Source organism: Anopheles aquasalis, chromosome 2 (assembly GCF_943734665.1).
Source record: "Anopheles aquasalis chromosome 2, idAnoAquaMG_Q_19, whole genome shotgun sequence".
Classification (NCBI taxonomy): domain Eukaryota; kingdom Metazoa; phylum Arthropoda; class Insecta; order Diptera; family Culicidae; genus Anopheles; species Anopheles aquasalis.
The window spans coordinates 78,745,647-78,763,146 of NC_064877.1; the positions used below are offsets into that span (position 1 = coordinate 78,745,647).

The 17,500-nt window shown below is 49.4% G+C and overlaps 1 protein-coding gene across 5 annotated transcripts in view; it reads left to right on the plus strand.

The window, feature by feature from the left end:
* Nucleotides 1-17,500, plus strand: part of LOC126572197 (uncharacterized) — a 107,599-nt gene that overhangs the window by 76,413 nt on the left and 13,686 nt on the right. For 4 of the 5 annotated variants that reach the window (XM_050231308.1, XM_050231309.1, XM_050231310.1 and 1 more), the window contains exon 7: nt 11,599-11,667. The exons of the other annotated variant lie outside the window; for it this stretch is intronic. In XM_050231308.1, the coding sequence (XP_050087265.1) occupies nt 11,599-11,667 (69 nt within the window). The remainder of the gene's footprint in view (nt 1-11,598; nt 11,668-17,500) is intronic. 5 annotated transcript variants of the gene reach the window in all.

The window sequence follows — 17,500 nt, forward strand, 5'->3', positions numbered from 1 at the left end:
CTTTTCACACCCTCGCTCTCCTTCTCTGTCTTTCTCGCTCTCTCATTCACGCACTCACACGGGGTGCGATGAGCTAGAAAGAAATTAACTGGATTCGGAGTAGGAAAATGGAATTCCCATCGGAAAAATCAAACCCGAAAGCCGGCCGGATGGACGGTGGTGAAACGGAAGGAGCCAGTCGGGCCAGTCGGGCAAGTCGGTTAATGGAAAACTGTGGTAATTCAACCGGGTGTTTCATGCGTAGATAAGCGCATTACGCACCGGCACGACACGGCCTGGCACGGTGCGATGAATGGGAAAAGTCGCTCACTCCAAATGGATGGGCTCCACGACATGGAGTTCTAGTGAACGAAGCTTCTGTTGGCTGGATAATGGATTTTCTTTCGATGGAAAAGTGCACCATCACCACAGGAGTCATGGGACGAGGGTTTCCCAAAAACAAACCACCCAAAAACCTGTTTGCATAAAGGGAAGCGGCAACATAGTTTACTTGCTGTTGACAATTCGCCCCGATTCGGGCGAGAGATCCGTCGGCATCCTTCCGGTAAAGGCGGTATACTTCAACGACACTCCGGTAAACATTCGCATCGGAGCAACGAAAATGCACTCGTTGCAGTTACGTGCCGTGGACGCATAATTACACTCCGATGGGGCGTTGGTGAGGAGCTGGTGGGTTTCCGCATAACACCCAGTTGCTGGCCAGCGCCATATACCGCCATGACGGATGTGCCACCCTTTCGATCTAGTTTGGAGTCGACTGGTTTTTTTTCTTTTTGGTGTTTGGTCCTCAGCTACGTGTTTAACCAGGCGGCGATTCGACGTGACAGCCCTTGACACGTTGCAGATTTGCACAAAAAGTATTTACCTTGATGTTGCGTGTTTCTTTTTTTCTGCTGTAAGCGAACAGTTACCAGTGTTCTGTGCTCGGTTTGAGTTTGATTTGCCGTTGGTGTGATGCAAAAGAGAAGAGTAAATGGCAAAACGGAAAGCAATTTAAATGATAAATTAGTGTAAAGTGGATACGGTGGTGAAGAGTAACATTGTAAATTCCAATTCCAGTTAAATCAAAGTTTGATAAAAACATCTCTTTATTTTTTAACAATCGTTGAACTGATTGAATTTATTTACCAGATTGAAATTTAACTCCACCACTGTTTTTAAAATTCATCATCTTATTTCTTCGTACTTACTTACTTTAGTCTTCTATTATTTTCTCTTTCAACTCATTATTCACCTGCTCTTTTCTATAATTTTCTTTGATTATGTTGTTAATATACCTTTGAGAATTGTTTTAATAAATTTCAGAGAGTTATAGTCACTACTTTACTTCTTTATTTGATTGCTTGTCATTGCTTTTTTTCTGCTTCATTATCTCCGATCTATATTTACCTGTTTTTAAACTCCAGCACTTACATCCAAACTTTGTAATTACCATGTCGAATGTACCAATGAGGGGTTGCTAATTTGCCCAAAAAAACATTACTGTGCGGTTCCCATTGATTGCCCATCAGTTGGTCAATCAACGGTTGGAGAAATGCCCCGCGCGCGAGTAGCAGCGCCATGTTGTACATGCTTCACGGCCCCGTGTAGCTGCTACGCACGGTGGCATTTCACCAGCACTCCAGCAATCCGGCAATGCTACGCAGCATAAACATCGAAACCGCACCGATCGATTGACGCTCGAAGGCGCCCTCCCTTCTCAACGCTAAAAGCAATCAACACCGAGGATCGGGCCTTTTTGCGCGATTAATCCATTAAAATGGTGCGATTAAACAGATGCCTTAGCGTCCAGGTTCCGCTCGTGGTACGTGTTACGCACACCTGTGGTCATGATCTTGAACCCTCGATTCAATCGATCGTGATTTAGGTTTCAGTTCGGATGAAGAGAAACAGAGAGCGAGAGAGAGAGAGGAAGCGAATGTCCAGTGGGCTACGCATGAGGGCGGTAGCTTACTAGTGGCCACTTTCTCGCGTTCGTTAACCGCTTTATGCGATGCAGGTTTCCGTTTCAACGTGCGCCACGATCTCGCGGGACGGAAATTCATTTGTCCAAATATGTCCACCGTAGCGGAAGCTGCAGTCACTGCGCACTGCAAGAAACTTCGAGTCATCGAATAGGTCGTTAGCGCGCTGGCTGGCAGGTTGACTGTTTGGATAACACTTTTCCTGCTTTCCGAGTGACGCACGCGACGCCAAGATGAGCGCGAGTGTCGTTAGCAGCCCTCCAAAAGCTTGGATGGTTATCTAAGTCGAGCCGAGGGTGGAGATCACAGGGTACGATGGACTCGTGGCATCTCTGGAGCCCTCGACATTCCTCCCTTCCGCACCACCCCCCTGATTTTAATTGCCAACCATGAGACGGAGGTTTTTTTTCGTCTTCTTTTTATGTTACTGCTGCTGCTGCTGCCAGCGGTGGCCCTAATGTTTTGCTAACGATCTGCTTCGTGTCACGCTCGATTGAGCGAGCGCTCGCGTCGGAAGACGGAAGCGTGTTCCGCAACCAAGCCGGAAGAAAGCCACGCCGGCTGGTGCCGGCCGTCCGTCGTGCTCTTCTTTTGGCAGCGCTCGATCAGTTCAGCTTCGATCGGTTTGCGTTACGCCGAACCCCAACGCGAACCGTCAACCGTTAGTTCTCGTTTTGTGCGCCGGTCGCCACATCGACATTGATTATAGCAATCGTTACGTGGCTTTTAATTAATCGAACAACGATCGAGAGCGTGGAGGGGAAGGAGTATGCTGCAGCAGCATCTCTCGAGTGCGAGTGGTCGAGGAGGTTCCGGCGATACTTGGAAGGCGCCTCGATGGCTCGACGCTCGCCGTCTCGTCGTCGTGAACCGATTTTTGCGCTTTCACTCCCCGGACAGTCGCAATCCGTGATAGGAGATGCGAGGATGCGTTTCGGTTTAGAAGGAAAAACTCCATCACAGCGTGGCGCGACGAAGACATTTTTACAAATTACTAATCTGCCTTTGAAGGGCTAACGTTCGTTCGGTAGCAACAAAACCGATACTGGAGCAGCTTGCTTACGGAGAGAGAGAAGAAATTGGATCGTGTTTGGTTTATCGATTTACGACATCCAGATCCGATGGGATGATGGTTTGCCAAACATGCCGCCAGGATTGGCAGACGGATTATTGCTGCTTTGGTCTCGGTGATGGTGGTGGCAACTGGATTTTATGTTTGGATTATGCACTCGTTTCCTCACCAAACAACCATCGCAGGCCACCGGATACCGGCAGCATCCGTCGTGCCCGGTCATCAGAAATCCCCCTCATCGATCCATCCATCTATCCGATCGTCAAATGGACGTCTCGGTAGGTCCCGGGGTGTGCTGTCAGAATTAATATTGAGTAGAAATGTTTCGATTGCACTGCCACGGATCATAAGCACGTCCAGGGCGTTCGTCATAACACGACAGAATGCATGAAAGCAAGCAAGACATTCGAGCAACTGCAACTCGACGCGTACACTCTTCTATGTGTCTAGGGAGCGTCCGTTTGTCCATTTGGCTTCTTCTTCTGCGGTGGTCCAACAGTCGCACATATCTAATGTCTAGACGGAACCTTCCGTGAACTCCAACAGAAAGTGAAAAGGGCCCAAGGACTGTTTGCCAAATGATCAAACTGTAAACATTTGGATAAAGATCTTCACACCGATCACCGACATCGCACCGAGAGCGAGACTTTGGGGCGCGCTTTTGACCGTCGGTTTGTAATGTTTTGCCACCTTCGCTTCATCACTGCAGACACACGGTCGGCATGCACGGAATACCGCAACACCTGATTTCACACCCGTACCCCGAGAGACTGGAGAGCGAGAGCTTCCTCTTCGGCTCGGGAGTTCCTTGGCGTCTTCAGCTTATTTTTCGCGCGAACCCGCGAACAGCGTGCAATGTTGTTTATGGCCTGGGATGGCCTGGCCGGCGGACCGGTTGCGTCTTTATGGCCATCATTATGGGGGCCCTGGATGGGCTTAACAGGGATGCTCTCTTGTGGACGATGCGGACGGTGCGGACTTGCTTCACCCCGGGATGGCCACTAAATCTCTCCCGCGAGCAAGAACCGCACCAACCAATGGGACCACCGTGTGTTACGAAGTGGCTTCACGTTCGTGACGTACCGCTTCTGGAGTGAAATGGAATTTATTTTATGTATTTAATTCAATTACTCGCCATCCATCATCACGCGCAGCGCCATCGAATGGGGTGCTGATGTCGGCAAATTGTGTTTTACATACACTACCGCCTAGTGTTACGCATCATCTTCTCAGCTGTGCTGTGGTCTTTCACACGCCCAAATTAATATTCATTGGCTACGAAAATAAAGAAGAAAAAAAATCCTAAACAAAAAAAAACTGAAACACACCATCATGACGATTGGCGCCGCATAGTCGCCGATGCTAATGGGCTTGGGGGCTCTTTTCCACCAGGTTTCCACCCTCGATCGGGCCCACGGAATGCTCGGTTAAGAGCAGCAATCGTAATGCGTTTATCATTGCATTTATCTGTGGCAATAGCAGCAGCGCTTGTTCCCTTCGCTGCAAGCCCACCCCCCCCCCCCCCCCCCCCGGACCACACCATCACCGCCCACTTCCAGCTGATATTGTTTTAACTTTCGCCAGCCAGCCAGGAAGTGGCATTAAGTATTGGCCTGCCGCCAGACCAAAACCCTCGAAAATCGAAATAGAAATGAAGGAAAGTTAGAGCAGGGAGTGAACGAGCGTAAAGGGTCTCAGCGTGTGGCGTTGCTTGATTTGAAATCTCCATTGATTCCGATGCGAATTTCGTTTTCATTTCCCGCCACCACTCGCCCTGCAACCATCGTGCGTCGCGTCTCTTCTCAACCACAACACCAAAGCCATCATGCCGCACGTGGAGCAATATGTTTTCATCAAGGCAAAAACTTGCGATCGCACGAGATAAATCGCGGTGCGGTCGCCTTTGTGATTGATGCGAGTGAAATAGATTAATATCGAAGGAATTATGAGCGGTGGTCGTGAAATGAGGCACCTTCTTCTATTTTTTTCTCTTCGTTTTTTTTGACGGCACCCGAAAATTGTAGCGCTGAAAGGTGCGTTTAGAAATGCGTGCAGAGCGCGGGGGGGGGGCCTAAGTTGTTGTGGCAAAAAATATTAGCGCCACCGATTGACCAGCGGTGCCATATGTGGCCGAGAAATTTGGCTTTTTTGCCTGCGCTCTTTTTGGCACCCTGGCAAAGTGGAGAAATGTGCAATCATCATCATCATCATCATCATCATCAGCTGCTGCTACAGACCATCCATTGCGTTGATCTTCAAAAGAAGGCGCTCGCTCGCATTAAAGTCACCAACCGAAAGGTGGAAATCAACTATCCCTCTGCTTTTGGCACTTTTGCTGGACAAACTCTCCCATTAACCATATAGCACGCTTGCTAACCTTCACCGATGGCCGGGCCGGGATTAGATTTGGAAATCGAGTTTTTCATTTCTGTCTTTGGTTTGGTTTGCTTTCGCTCAGGGGATAGAAGAAAAGATGCCTGTTATTAGGAGGAGTTGGTTTTGAGTTTGACGATGATGGGTAATGATGATGATTTGGCGTTTGTGCCATTTCATTACAGACAGCCTCGAAAGATGTCTTCGAGGCGATGGCGTTGGTGCATATTTTACTCTGCTCTAATTATGCTCGCTAATTACCGAGTGCCAAGAGCAAGTTTTGAACTTGGTTTGAGTTTAAGTTTTTGTATAAAAATATGTTTAACTTAAACAATCAGTGATCATACTTTTTCAACCAACTTAAATGACGCACCAGCAGCATCAAGGCTACTAGTTTGATGATCGCCCCAGCAAAAGGTCTCAAGAAAAATGTCCAAAACCCTATACTAACCATAACAGGAGAGTGAGAGCGATCGAGAGCAAGAGAGCGCGGGAGAGAGTGTTCCCCGGCCGCGCGGAGTTGCGCGAAACGCGATCGCGTTGTGGCGTTCCAAGTTCAGCTCACGCACGCACGCGGTTCAGTTGCATGTTGGTGTTAGGCGGTGCGAGTAGCTAGCGTGCCGCACGACGTTCCACACTTCTTCGAAGCGATCTTCGAGCGTTCTTCGTGTGCGATCGTGCGTGTTGTAGCCGGAGGATCAATTGTGATCTTTGGCCCCGGGTTCTTCCTCTTCGTTACCATACACGACGCACCGTTTGCTAGTGAGGTGCGTACTTGGAGAGGAGAGTTACGAAGACAGTGTGAACAGTGTTGACGCTACCCAACGGGGAAGCAAAGGTCTTAATTGGCAGTAAAGTAGGGATGAGCAGCAGCAGCAGCAGCAGCAGCAGCAGCAGCAGATGAAAGGAGCACAATTGGAGGTTGGAAGCTTGGCATTCGTTTGGAGCAGTGCGCCAGTGCAGGTGACACAGTCTCTGAAAGATACGCAGCCACGGATCACTCACTGAAGATCCTCATCGTCGATCGTGATCTGTGACTTGGAATTGTGTCCCAAATTGAGGCGCCGTGCAACCTGTTCGACGATCTAGGGACTGTGCTGTGCTGTTCCGTTGCTGAAGGTGACTCATGGTGATTCGTGTTCATCTATGTGTGGTTTTAAGATGCACACGATGCATTTGGAGTGCTTTCCGCATGATTTTCCGGCATGATCGGCTTTTCTAGGTCATCCAGCTCGATCCTTGTTGTGATTTCGCAGAGTGATTTTCGGGGCGTTTGGTAATTTTGTTTCAATTCAATTTGTTGATTTGCCGTTCAAGTGAATATAGGTTCTCGACTGCTAGCATGTGATTGATGTGTCCCAAACATAGTGAGTGACAAAACTCGATCCGAGCAGAACTATGCTGACGAGTGTCCGTCCAAATCCTAGTGGAAGTGTGTGCCAATCTCCTTGTCTGTCATGTGCACCGCCAAAGAGGCACTTTATTTGGAGCAATTGCTAGGCGTTGGACCACGGAGAGTCAGTGCGGATGCGATGGGCCGACTGACCGGTGGTGGAGGCGTCGGTAAGAAAGGTGGCAGCAAGTTACTGGCGGCCATTGCCCGCACCACGGATATCGTTGGACACAACGATATTGGCGTGAGTAACGGGCACGTCCTTCGCCATCGCACCGACGATGGTTCGATGGATGATCGAGCATCGAAGCAGCATCATCGATCACAGCCAATGCGACCGCCTGGGCGCGACCATCATCGGCTGCAGGATGCACTGCTTGAGGAGGAGCTCAAGCGTCGAAACTTCTGCGAGCAGCAGAACCGCTTGAACAAGCTCAAATCGAGCAACGGTGGCGGTGGTGGTGGTGGCCATCATCCCATACTGTACGGTGGTAACGGTGACTTTGACCTCTATCGGAGGCCCGACCAGCAGCAGCAGCAGCAGCAGCAGCAGCAGCAACATCAGGAGTATCTCAACGGACCGAAGGTGGTCCGAGATCCGCTCTGGAGTTCGCTGAAAGTAGCGAAACACATTAAAGGTATGCAACGATACACGCAATCCGCATGTCTGGCATTGAAGGATAAATGGAATCGTCGGGAGAGCGTCACAAAAAGCGATATAAAATCGAACGGCAGCCCAGTCGAAGGTCAAGATGATTTCGGTTCCCCAATATAGCGCGATGGCGACGTTGACGGTGTGGAAGGAGAATTATCTTGTCTCCTTGATGGTGACAGTTATCGTGTTCGATTCGTGATTCGAGTAATTACTGGCGGGAACCGGAGAACTGGTGATGAAGAGGGGAGTGTCTTGGACGTAGACGATCGTAAAGTACGTTGATGAGGGACACTTGAGAAGACAACTTAACTAGTCGCCCCTTGGGGTCATTCAGCATTTAAGAACCTATTTCAGGATTCTCATTAAAGCAACATAAACCCCGTAGCAAATATTGCCTATGACACTTCCAACTTTACCCTTTTTTGAATGTCAAGCTTTCTCTCTCTTCCTCTCTCTGTTGTTCGATCAAACACAACAGATGAGATGGGCGCGATCACGGCTGGTTCATAATTGGATTGGAAACAATATGCATTTGGCCAATGCCAAATGGCTGCCTTTGCCAAATGTGCAAATGATGTTACGCGATCTGACCGCAATTACCCTCGATAAATTAATTACTCCCCACCGGAGGGAGGGAGTCTCCCACGGAACTCGATTAATGGTGGCTCGTCGTTGGCACCGAACACCGAGGCTCCAGCAGCAGTGGCGGCGTCACCCTCCGGGTGTATGTTTGATTTTTTGCACGCTCTATTAGGTTCGATAAATGCTAGAAACGAACAACCAACAAGAGCTGCTTCGGCCCCCTGAGTTCGGCTGCGCATCGTCGCTTCGATCGACGGCGAAGTCGATGTTGGAAAATGGAAATTATGTTTACCGCATCATTGATTGCATCTCTCCCTCAGGGGGCCAGGCTGCCAAGCTTTAAACTAATTCCAGCGAGTGCGCCCGTTACATCATATGTCTGGCGAGCCAGTTCCTCCTTCACATCATCATCACGACGACGAGGGTGATAGACAGAGTGGCGTTTACGTGCTCGGCGGCTCGCTTTGCAACCTTGTCAGGTGCGTGTTGTTGTGGGCTGGCCACAACCACTTTACCATTGTCACCTGTCCGGCCGGTCTTGCGAGAGGGGGCTGAATGGGGAGTTTATGCAAAGTCCGTCAGGTGCTGCAACCTCCAAGGATTTTACTGGCGCTACCTGATTTATCGCGAGAATGGCGTACGATGGTTGGTTAAGAATGGGGTCGTTGCACCGAGATTGCGATCATCCATCGGTATCGTATTGTGACTCCAAAGCAGTATTTCCCATTCCTCGTTGTTGTGTTGAGGCAATGATGCAAGCCTTAATGTTGCCAAGTGTAACGAACAGAATGGACAACGAGAAACAATGCGTTTTTTTGTGAATTGTTTTATAGAACCACGCTTGCTACTTGGCATTCCACTCTGCATTTACCTCGTAATTTCGTAATTTAAAAACATTTTAATTTAATTTTAAAATGTGCGATGCATTATGCTGATTTATATTTGACTTCCAATTTTACATTTTTTCACCAATTTTAATGATCCAGATTTGCATTCGCACATCGGTGGCACCCTGTAGTTTGCACCCGAAATCCACATTTTCCAACAACATTAAGCGAGAGAGAGAGAGAGAGAGAGAGAGAGAGAGAGAGAGAGAGAGAGAGAGTGACTGAAAGAAAAAGAGAGCGATGGACAAGCCAAGCAACACTTTGGGTGGCCAGCTGGCTAGCTGGCTGGCGAGACCACCATGCTAATCCGAACGGATTCCCGCTGAGTTTTCCCATTTATTTTCCTTCTCTCTCCCTTTTTCCCTCTCTGTTGTTTTCTCTTTCCATCTCCTATTTTTGTAACGTCACGATTTTGCTCGAATTTTCCGGACTACGGACACAATTTTCCTTCTCCTTCGTCCATGCTTGGCCGGAAAATGTCAACACATAGAGCGAGAGAGAGAGCGACCAGAGAGTTTTCCGGGGGAAATGAGGGGCCAAGGATGAGATCTTGAGGAAGGAATCGCAACTGCGACGCGATGACTCATCCAACTCGATGGTTTCTCTCTCTCCCTAAGACACGTTGCTCGAGCGCAACATAACAGCATGACATGTCCATGTCCTCCTCGTTGCTTCGCTGCTGCACCATGCGCGTGTGTATCTGTGTGTGTCCTGTGGTGGTGTGCGCGCGCACACTTTTCCCAAGCAAAGTTTTCCACCGATCGGCCACCGAGGGAAAAGTGAAGGGTTCTTCTGTCAAAAGTGATTTTCCGCACACAAATACAACCAAGTATTGGAGGAAAAAAAAGGAAAAGGCCTTCTAGATGGCGCCGTATTGCGACCGACTGCGCCATTCGGTGTGTTGGTGCCATTCACCGAAAAAGCAATAGCGGACACGCGACGCGCGACTCACCCTTCTCTGGACTTTTCCCACCTCCAGGAGTCCCTCCCGGCCGTTTTTGCCTTTCACCCGCGTGGAGCACCGGTGTCTATGGTGGTCTGTGTTTGCTCCGGCTCAGAGGCTCACACTCTCGTCCTGTCATCTGTGTTGCGGTGGTAGAGCGGCGCGCTCTAACAGAACAGAAGCTACTACTTCTGTCAAGCGAGCGAGCCTTCTGGTGCTACACTCGACTCGATATCCTGGTGCTCCTGTTGTTATTCGTCTTGTTCGTTTGGTTGTGAGGAACCCCAAAAAGAGATTTTCCATTAAAAAACGGGACAAGTGCGGTCGTTCTCGAACGTCCCTCGGTACCTGAAGTGCATGAAAGTTCGCCTCTATTGTGTGTAGATCACTTGGTCAGCTGAGCCACCAGGATACCGTGTTTGTGTGCGTGTCTGTGTGGTGTGTTTCTCAATCAAGAGGTTGTCGAAGCAGCCGAGTGTTTGGCCAATATTCGCGAATTGCGTGCTCCATCACCACTGCATAAGAGTGTGACATTCAAGCAGCATAATCTACTGTTCGATTCCGTCTTTAAAAGAAAACTCACTTTTCGTGGCAAAAACAACTCCACGATTACCACGAGCCAGCTAGGAAAGCGGCAGCGAAACATCGGAGGCTGCGTGTGCAATTTGCCACGATTCGCGTCGCGCCAACATAATGAACTCATTAATCTATCTCATACCGTGGAAGAAAGCCAAACGAAATCTTGCGAAAAGTACGTATCGACCAGAAACCATCATCAGGTGTTGTGTTGTTGTTGTGGCGTGTGTGATGTAAATTCCGGTTGAATCAAAGTATTTTTTTTTTTTGTAATTTTCCCTCTCAAAGACCCTCGAGGTGGCCACCCGATCATCATGCGCTCTCTCTCAGTCTCTCTGTCTCTCTTGAACAGATGTGAGCGATAAAATGAATTACGTGCGTTTCATTGCATCAACATTAATTGTCTCGAACAGGGACCATGCAGGCTCTGGTGGCTGCTACGATGTTGCGCTTCTCTCGTTGGTCGCTTCGACGATTCGGTGCGGTGTGCTGGGGCTATCGAATCGAATCGGCACCGCGTGTCCGATGTGCGGTACCGGTTTGAAATTGTATGTAAAATTTGGAAACACATTCACTTCACTCCACAATCCGGGCCCGGTGCTGTTGGCCCAGTTGACGGCGATTATAGGGTTCGCATGGAACCCTAAACTGGGACACTGCAGAACACCCGAACCACCGACGACGGTTGTTCGTTGATGGAGCTGTGCTCTCGATTGCACCTCTTTGCACTCCTCCTCCTCCTCTTCTTCTTCTTCGCCGTCTCCGGTGTTCCCTTCTACCATGTGGTCTTTTGCTTCATTGCTTTCCGTGCTAAATGGCCCAGTAAACCAGCCTCTGGCACCTGCTCTCCGTTGCGGCATTTCGCGGCCATTCCCCAGCTTTCCAGCCAGCCAGCCAGCCAGCCAGACCAGAGCCAGAGGTGTAATTGGGAAATTGGGTCGGTTTGGTGTGGGAGTCTGGCCCCGGGTTTTGCTTAAATTGTGGGGCACAGGAGCCGCTTTTTGGTGGGATCGCAGAGATCAACTTGATGGAGCATGAAAAAACATAAAATTCAAGTTTTGAGATTGCAGACGTTATTTGAAATTAGAAAATCATATCCTTTTTCCATTTTATCTAACATCTTTCTTCTCTCTATTCTTTTTATCCATTTCAGGTAAGCTTGCGGCCCATATTCAAAAGGATAAGGATGCCAACAAGGAGAACAACCTCACCGGTGGTGGAGGTATTGATTTTTATTTTCTTCTCCGGAAAATCTTCTCATTCGCATACGCCTCCTCGTGTGCATCTCTAATAGCATAACGCAGTGGTGGTGGCGCCCACCAGATGCAGTCGGAACGCCTATGAGAGTGATGCTAATGCAGCCCTCCGTGGCGGTGGTATCATAAAAAAAAAAACGCTGCAAAATGGCATCTCGGCTCCGGGCGTCTGCGCAGATCTCCTCCCGGGGTCCGTATGTGTGATTGCCACCGACAGCTAGGCGACCGCCAGCCGGTGCCGAATCGACCGGATGTGTGTGTCGCCGGATGCTAATTGAATCGAGGCGCGGTATTGCCCAAGACAAGTGAGCGCATCGGTTGGCGCCTTCGTCTTTTTATTCCCTGTCGCCGCCGGCAAGTGTTGCGACATCCATGTTTATGCTCTGTTCTGTTGCGGCCCTTTTGCCGAAGCCGAAGCTGGTTGCATAGCGTGGCATTGATTGGTTGCGGCGAGTCGCTGTCTGCTGCTGCTGCTGCTGGTGTCATCATTTGAATGTCTCAATTCATGTAATGCTTGCAGTCGTGGTATGCGCGGCGTCTCCATCAAAATGGAACGATTTTCTAGTGATATGTGGATCAAAAGAGACAGGTAGAGATGGAAATATGCGGCATTTTGTGAAGAAACTCTAGAAGGAATTTCTGGAAATAGTTTTTAGAATAATGGGAACGGATTAGAAATGTTTGATAAATGGAAAGAATTCCCTTTGGACTGTTCCATCCATCACTAAAGGACCTTAGGCCCTTTATATGCTACTTCGCATACATCAAAAAGCATAATTTACGTTCCCAAACCGTGCATTTCGAAAACCAAATTTTCCGCTCGAAGATCAAAAGGCTTGGCACAAACAAATCGTTCCACTAGTCTTCCGGTTTACTGGAACGGCGATTGGGTTTCGGGAGGAATACCGCACCCCCCGCCGCCACGAAGAGAACCATAAATTCAACGTCAGGTCACGTTGCACAGAAACGCTCGAACCAGCTATCGAACCACCAAGCATCACGGTAAACATATGGTTCCGGTCCATTTTCACGAGAATTTGAGATCCAATTTGAGAGCACCACATCAGTGCACCAGCGTGTCCGCTTTCCACGGGAATACGGTGCTCGTGCCGAGCGTGACAACAAGTGGTCCCACGGGATCTGTCGTTGGAGACGTACGCCCTTGAAGTTTTTGGAGAAAAACTAAACACCATCGACCCTTTCGCGGTGGCGTAGATTGATTTATGTGACGAACAGCAGCCCTCGCCCCGGAAAAATTCGTGAAAAGTCTGTTTTGAAATTAAATATTTTCCAATTTATGCTCCACTCTGCCGGTCGAGTGGAGTTTTAAAATTTTATCATTACCGACGCACGAGCCGCACGATCTCTGGCTCTCTTATTTTAATTACACGGGAATCGAGGAGGATCGTGTGTCGCCCGCTCACGGACGTTCTCCGGTTGTCACGATCATGTCGGTTGATCAACGATCGTGTCTCCAAACTGGGAACCTACCACCGTCACAGTTTATTTATATATCGTTGCGTTTCGCGCTCGTTTTTACAACCAACAGCATCATCATCATCATCGTCAGCACGGGTTGTTCCTTCTCCGGACTCAGCTCGGCATTCGAATTGCGACGAATCGCGCTCGCTCGTCAGCCGCGATATCAACCACTGGCCGCTCTTTCATTTAGTGTAGCGCGCGGCCTATGACTCACGATCTCATCACGGCGTTGGCGCACTTTCGCGTTTGTGATTTACCCACGCCGGCTCCTCGAGAGAGCGAGAGAGAGAGAGAGAGTGATCTCATCATGAATGGATGCTGCCAATGGATGCGCATGGATCTCACACCAAGCGCCAAGTCAGTACCATCGCGGTGTTGCATTCATTGCTGCGGTTGGTCCATCAGATGGATGGACGCGCGCGCTCACAGTTTTGCACAAGCGCCAACAACGATCGGGTCCGTTTTGACCGCGAGTAGAGTGTAGTGCATCGTGAACTTGAACATCATCAGCAGCAGCTGCAGCATGACATCCCCTTGGTGCAGCGCGTGATTTACCTGTTCACAACGGCATCGGCAACGTGGTGTGTGTTTATGTTGCGTGAAATGCATCTTATGCACCAACCATTGGTCACCATCGGTCTTCGCTTAAAAGTTGGTGGAACTGTTTATTAGTTTAGACTGGTGTTTGTAAATCATTGCCAAGATGACGGCTGATGATCGTGTCACTAACAGTCAGGTGCAGTTTCATCACCACCATCAACACCACCATTATGGGCGCATAATGATGAAAGATGTCCATCATTCGATCACACCGACCGTCTCCATTGAACATCGTTTAACATCCACCAGTTCCTCATGCTGTCACTTGCTCGCGACTATCGTGTTTCGGTTGTAAAAGTGTGACCCCACATAATATTTTCCCGGCTTGGCCTTTTTATGGTCCTCCGAGCAACATAACTTCCTTGCTAAAAGTGCACTCGCCCCGGGGCGCATTCGATGTTTTTTGGGACCGGGAAAACGAGAAGCTGATGTTGTAATCTGTCTCGCACACATGGACGGACATTCCACCGACAGCGGAGTCACCGATTGTTTGGGCCGAGAAGTCATGGTGGTTCCGTGGTGTTTTATGGGAATTTTACCTTCCACTTAAAACACGTTTAAGCGTAAACGAATTTGACTGTGGACTGTGTTCTGGTTCAGTGGATTAAATGCAGGTAACGCGCTCGAAGCAGTGGGATCATCTTCAAACCCGCTCGTCTTGCCTTTGTTATGTAGACAATCAGCAGCAGCTTTCACAACCGATTGTGGCACAAAACGGCTCTCTGCCTGTGTGCGTCGTGATTTGTCTTGTCACTCTGAATCAAATAGTGTTTTCATTTCACGCCTTAGTGTCATCCGTGGCGTCGGTTCTACAACCCCCCGGCTGGGAGAAAACTGCGCATTTTCCCGGCTGTTCAAGGCGACCTTGTTTGAGGATGTGAGTGTGCCAGTGTCTGTGGCGTGGCAAAGATCACGTCGATGAAAAATGAGCAAAAGCGCTCATCATATTTTTCTTTCTACGCAGCCAAAACAACACGCTCGTGTGGTGCCTCCGGTAGTACAGCATCTTTCTTCACCTTCTGAATCACTTTATGACATTGCATTCCATGGGCACACACGCGGGCAGCCATGATCGCAAATCCGTACTCCGTGCACATGCTGCTGAATAATATTTATCTAGCTCCGTGTAATGTTTCATCGAATTGCAGTCTCGATGCATCATGTTCCATGCCACTCTACCGATGGCGCCTCCCCTGCAGACATGTCCGTTGAGTAGACGTAGATCTGCATTTCCATCGAGCTGACGACTGGAAATGTTTGAATTATGATTCTGGATCATCTTTTTTGGAACGTCAATCATACGGCAGCAGCAGCAAACACGAGGCAGCGTGAATCTCGAGGCATAAAGAACGTCTGCTAATGTGCTCTATGACGTGATTCCCTCGAAGGACAAAGAAAAGTCTCAAGCATCGCAGTTCTAAATACGCCGACCTCACTTGAAGCCCTAAAGGCAGCTGATATCTCACTTCGATGGCAACTAGCAGACCAGCAGCATCGACTTCTGACCAAACTAGACGTCGGTACTAGAGGAGTAAGAAAAAGTTGATCGAATTAATTAATGCCACCACGGAACGCGTCCTCCCCCAAGTGGCACCACCAGTGGATTATCGCATTTGCTGCGAATTTATCGCACGCGTCCTTGAGCTGGACGTGTGCGATAGCACCGTCCGGGTGTTGTTTCAATTGGCCCCCGGGCACAGCGTCTAGTCGCCTCGCCACTTGGCCACTTGGCTAGCGGTTGTCTTGCCACCGCGTCTAGGCCGCTTTTATGTGCGCCAAGAGGTCGGTCACCATGGTCCGTCCGCCCGTCCGTCCGTCCGTGAGTGGCTCGTTGAAAGGACGTCGACCGACACAGCACGACGACGGGCCTTGTGTATTCATGAGAGCGACTGCGGCCAGTAGTAGATGAAGAGCACGGTCCGCGGACTTCTTTACGATGATGGTGATGGGTGATAACGTGGTCGTTGGGTGTCTCGTCGCGTTATGTTGATACTTCTGATGATTTAGATGATGCCGGTTGAGATCAACGCCGCCGTGAAGTGGGTGTAGCAGTACGGTGCAATGATAGATCGTGCGCTCTTCAGTCCGAAGACCCGTCGCTTGGTCGCTCTTAATTATTATGGGTCAAATCTCTTGAGCACCACACGCTCTAGGGTTGGTCTTTGATAGAAATTTGCTGATTAAATTACACATGCAAATGCTCCACAAACACACCGTTGATTGACAGCGCCCCCGATGCCCGTTTTGGGACCGGCTTTCCGAGAGAGAGACCGGGTTTTCCCGTGGAAAACCCGATGCCGCTCGCAGTTCGAAAGTTGGCGAATTTTCTCCCCACGAATCCGGGGAGGGAAACCTGCGTGGCCCGTGATTGACAGTGGCTGGAGGAAGGAAGCAGCAAAAAATAAAATAGGCTGGCCAATTCCAATCGAAGAAAGTTCGAGCATCGACGTCGACGACGACCACAACGAAGACGACGAAGGCGATGGTGCTCCACAGTGCGTGCGTGCGTTTGTGATCTTCGGCTCCCGCCCAATTGCAGACAGCGATCAATCTCTTGCTCTCGAGATGTTGTTGTTGCGCGTGTATTTGTGCTGTTGTTTGTTCAGGCTTTGCACCAACATGCGATCAGAGATTGTGGATAACGAAGCAACAAACCTCGTCAAACGGATCGTCGACATCCCAAGCGTTGGATCCAAATCTCTGCGAGCGATTCAATCGTTGGAGTTTTTTTTTTCGTTCGAAGAAATCCAAATCCAAAAACGGCAAAGCTAACGGTTACGGTACAGTGCACTCGCGGGCCTCTAGGGGTTGAGTTGTGAAACGTTGTACTAGCGAAAGCCGTGACTTAACGTGACTCGCGCAGATCAGATCGTGGAGAGTAACGCCACGTGTTTAAACTCTTCAAATTGGAACATAATTTTCGAAATTCAGCCTCTAATTTACGCAGTCGATGCACTGTTTGACGTGGTGGTCGGATCTTTACTTCTTTTGGGATTGAGTTGAGAGATCTGTTGAGATCGGCTTCAGTGGCGCCGTGTCCGAGTTTCTTTCCTGTTGTTGATCCACTGATCTGATGCAACGTGTTCCTCAACAGAGCCAGAGAGAGGAAGAGTGCATTCTTCCCAGGGCCGAAACCGGCAATAAAGTTCGATTGCAACCGGTCACCACCGGCATGGTGTCGTCTCCGTCACCGTGTCGCTACTTCCGAAACGTTGGTCGGAGTGTTATTTTTGGACCTTCTCGCCCCTGGTGGTTCGCTGACCGCTGGTAGGCGCCTCCGGCAAAAATAACATATTAACCGGACCCCGGGGGCCAGGCCTAGAACAACATCGTCATTATCGGACAGAATGTTTTTTTTTCCTTCTCCTCGTTCGTCCATCGAAGATGCAGAGACAGTTTGCAGAGGGCGGTACTGGAGGATGGCGACTTGTGTTTTGTTATTCGGAACGTACAACCTGCAGCAACTTCCTGTAGCCCCGGTAGTCCGCAAGGTGCAGAGGAGGAGGAGGTAACGGTTGTTAACACCGAAACATATCCGGCCCTTTTTTTTCGCTTGCCCGCCACCACGACCATTACCTGTCAATCCAACTCTTTGCTGCTCTGTTCCGTGGTATGGGAATGGAGAAAAAAAAAAGATTTTTTCTCTCTGTTTTCTTTCCTGGAGCGATCATGTCCGGGGAAAACCCCCGCTCCAGCAGGAAGGTAATATACCAGGGA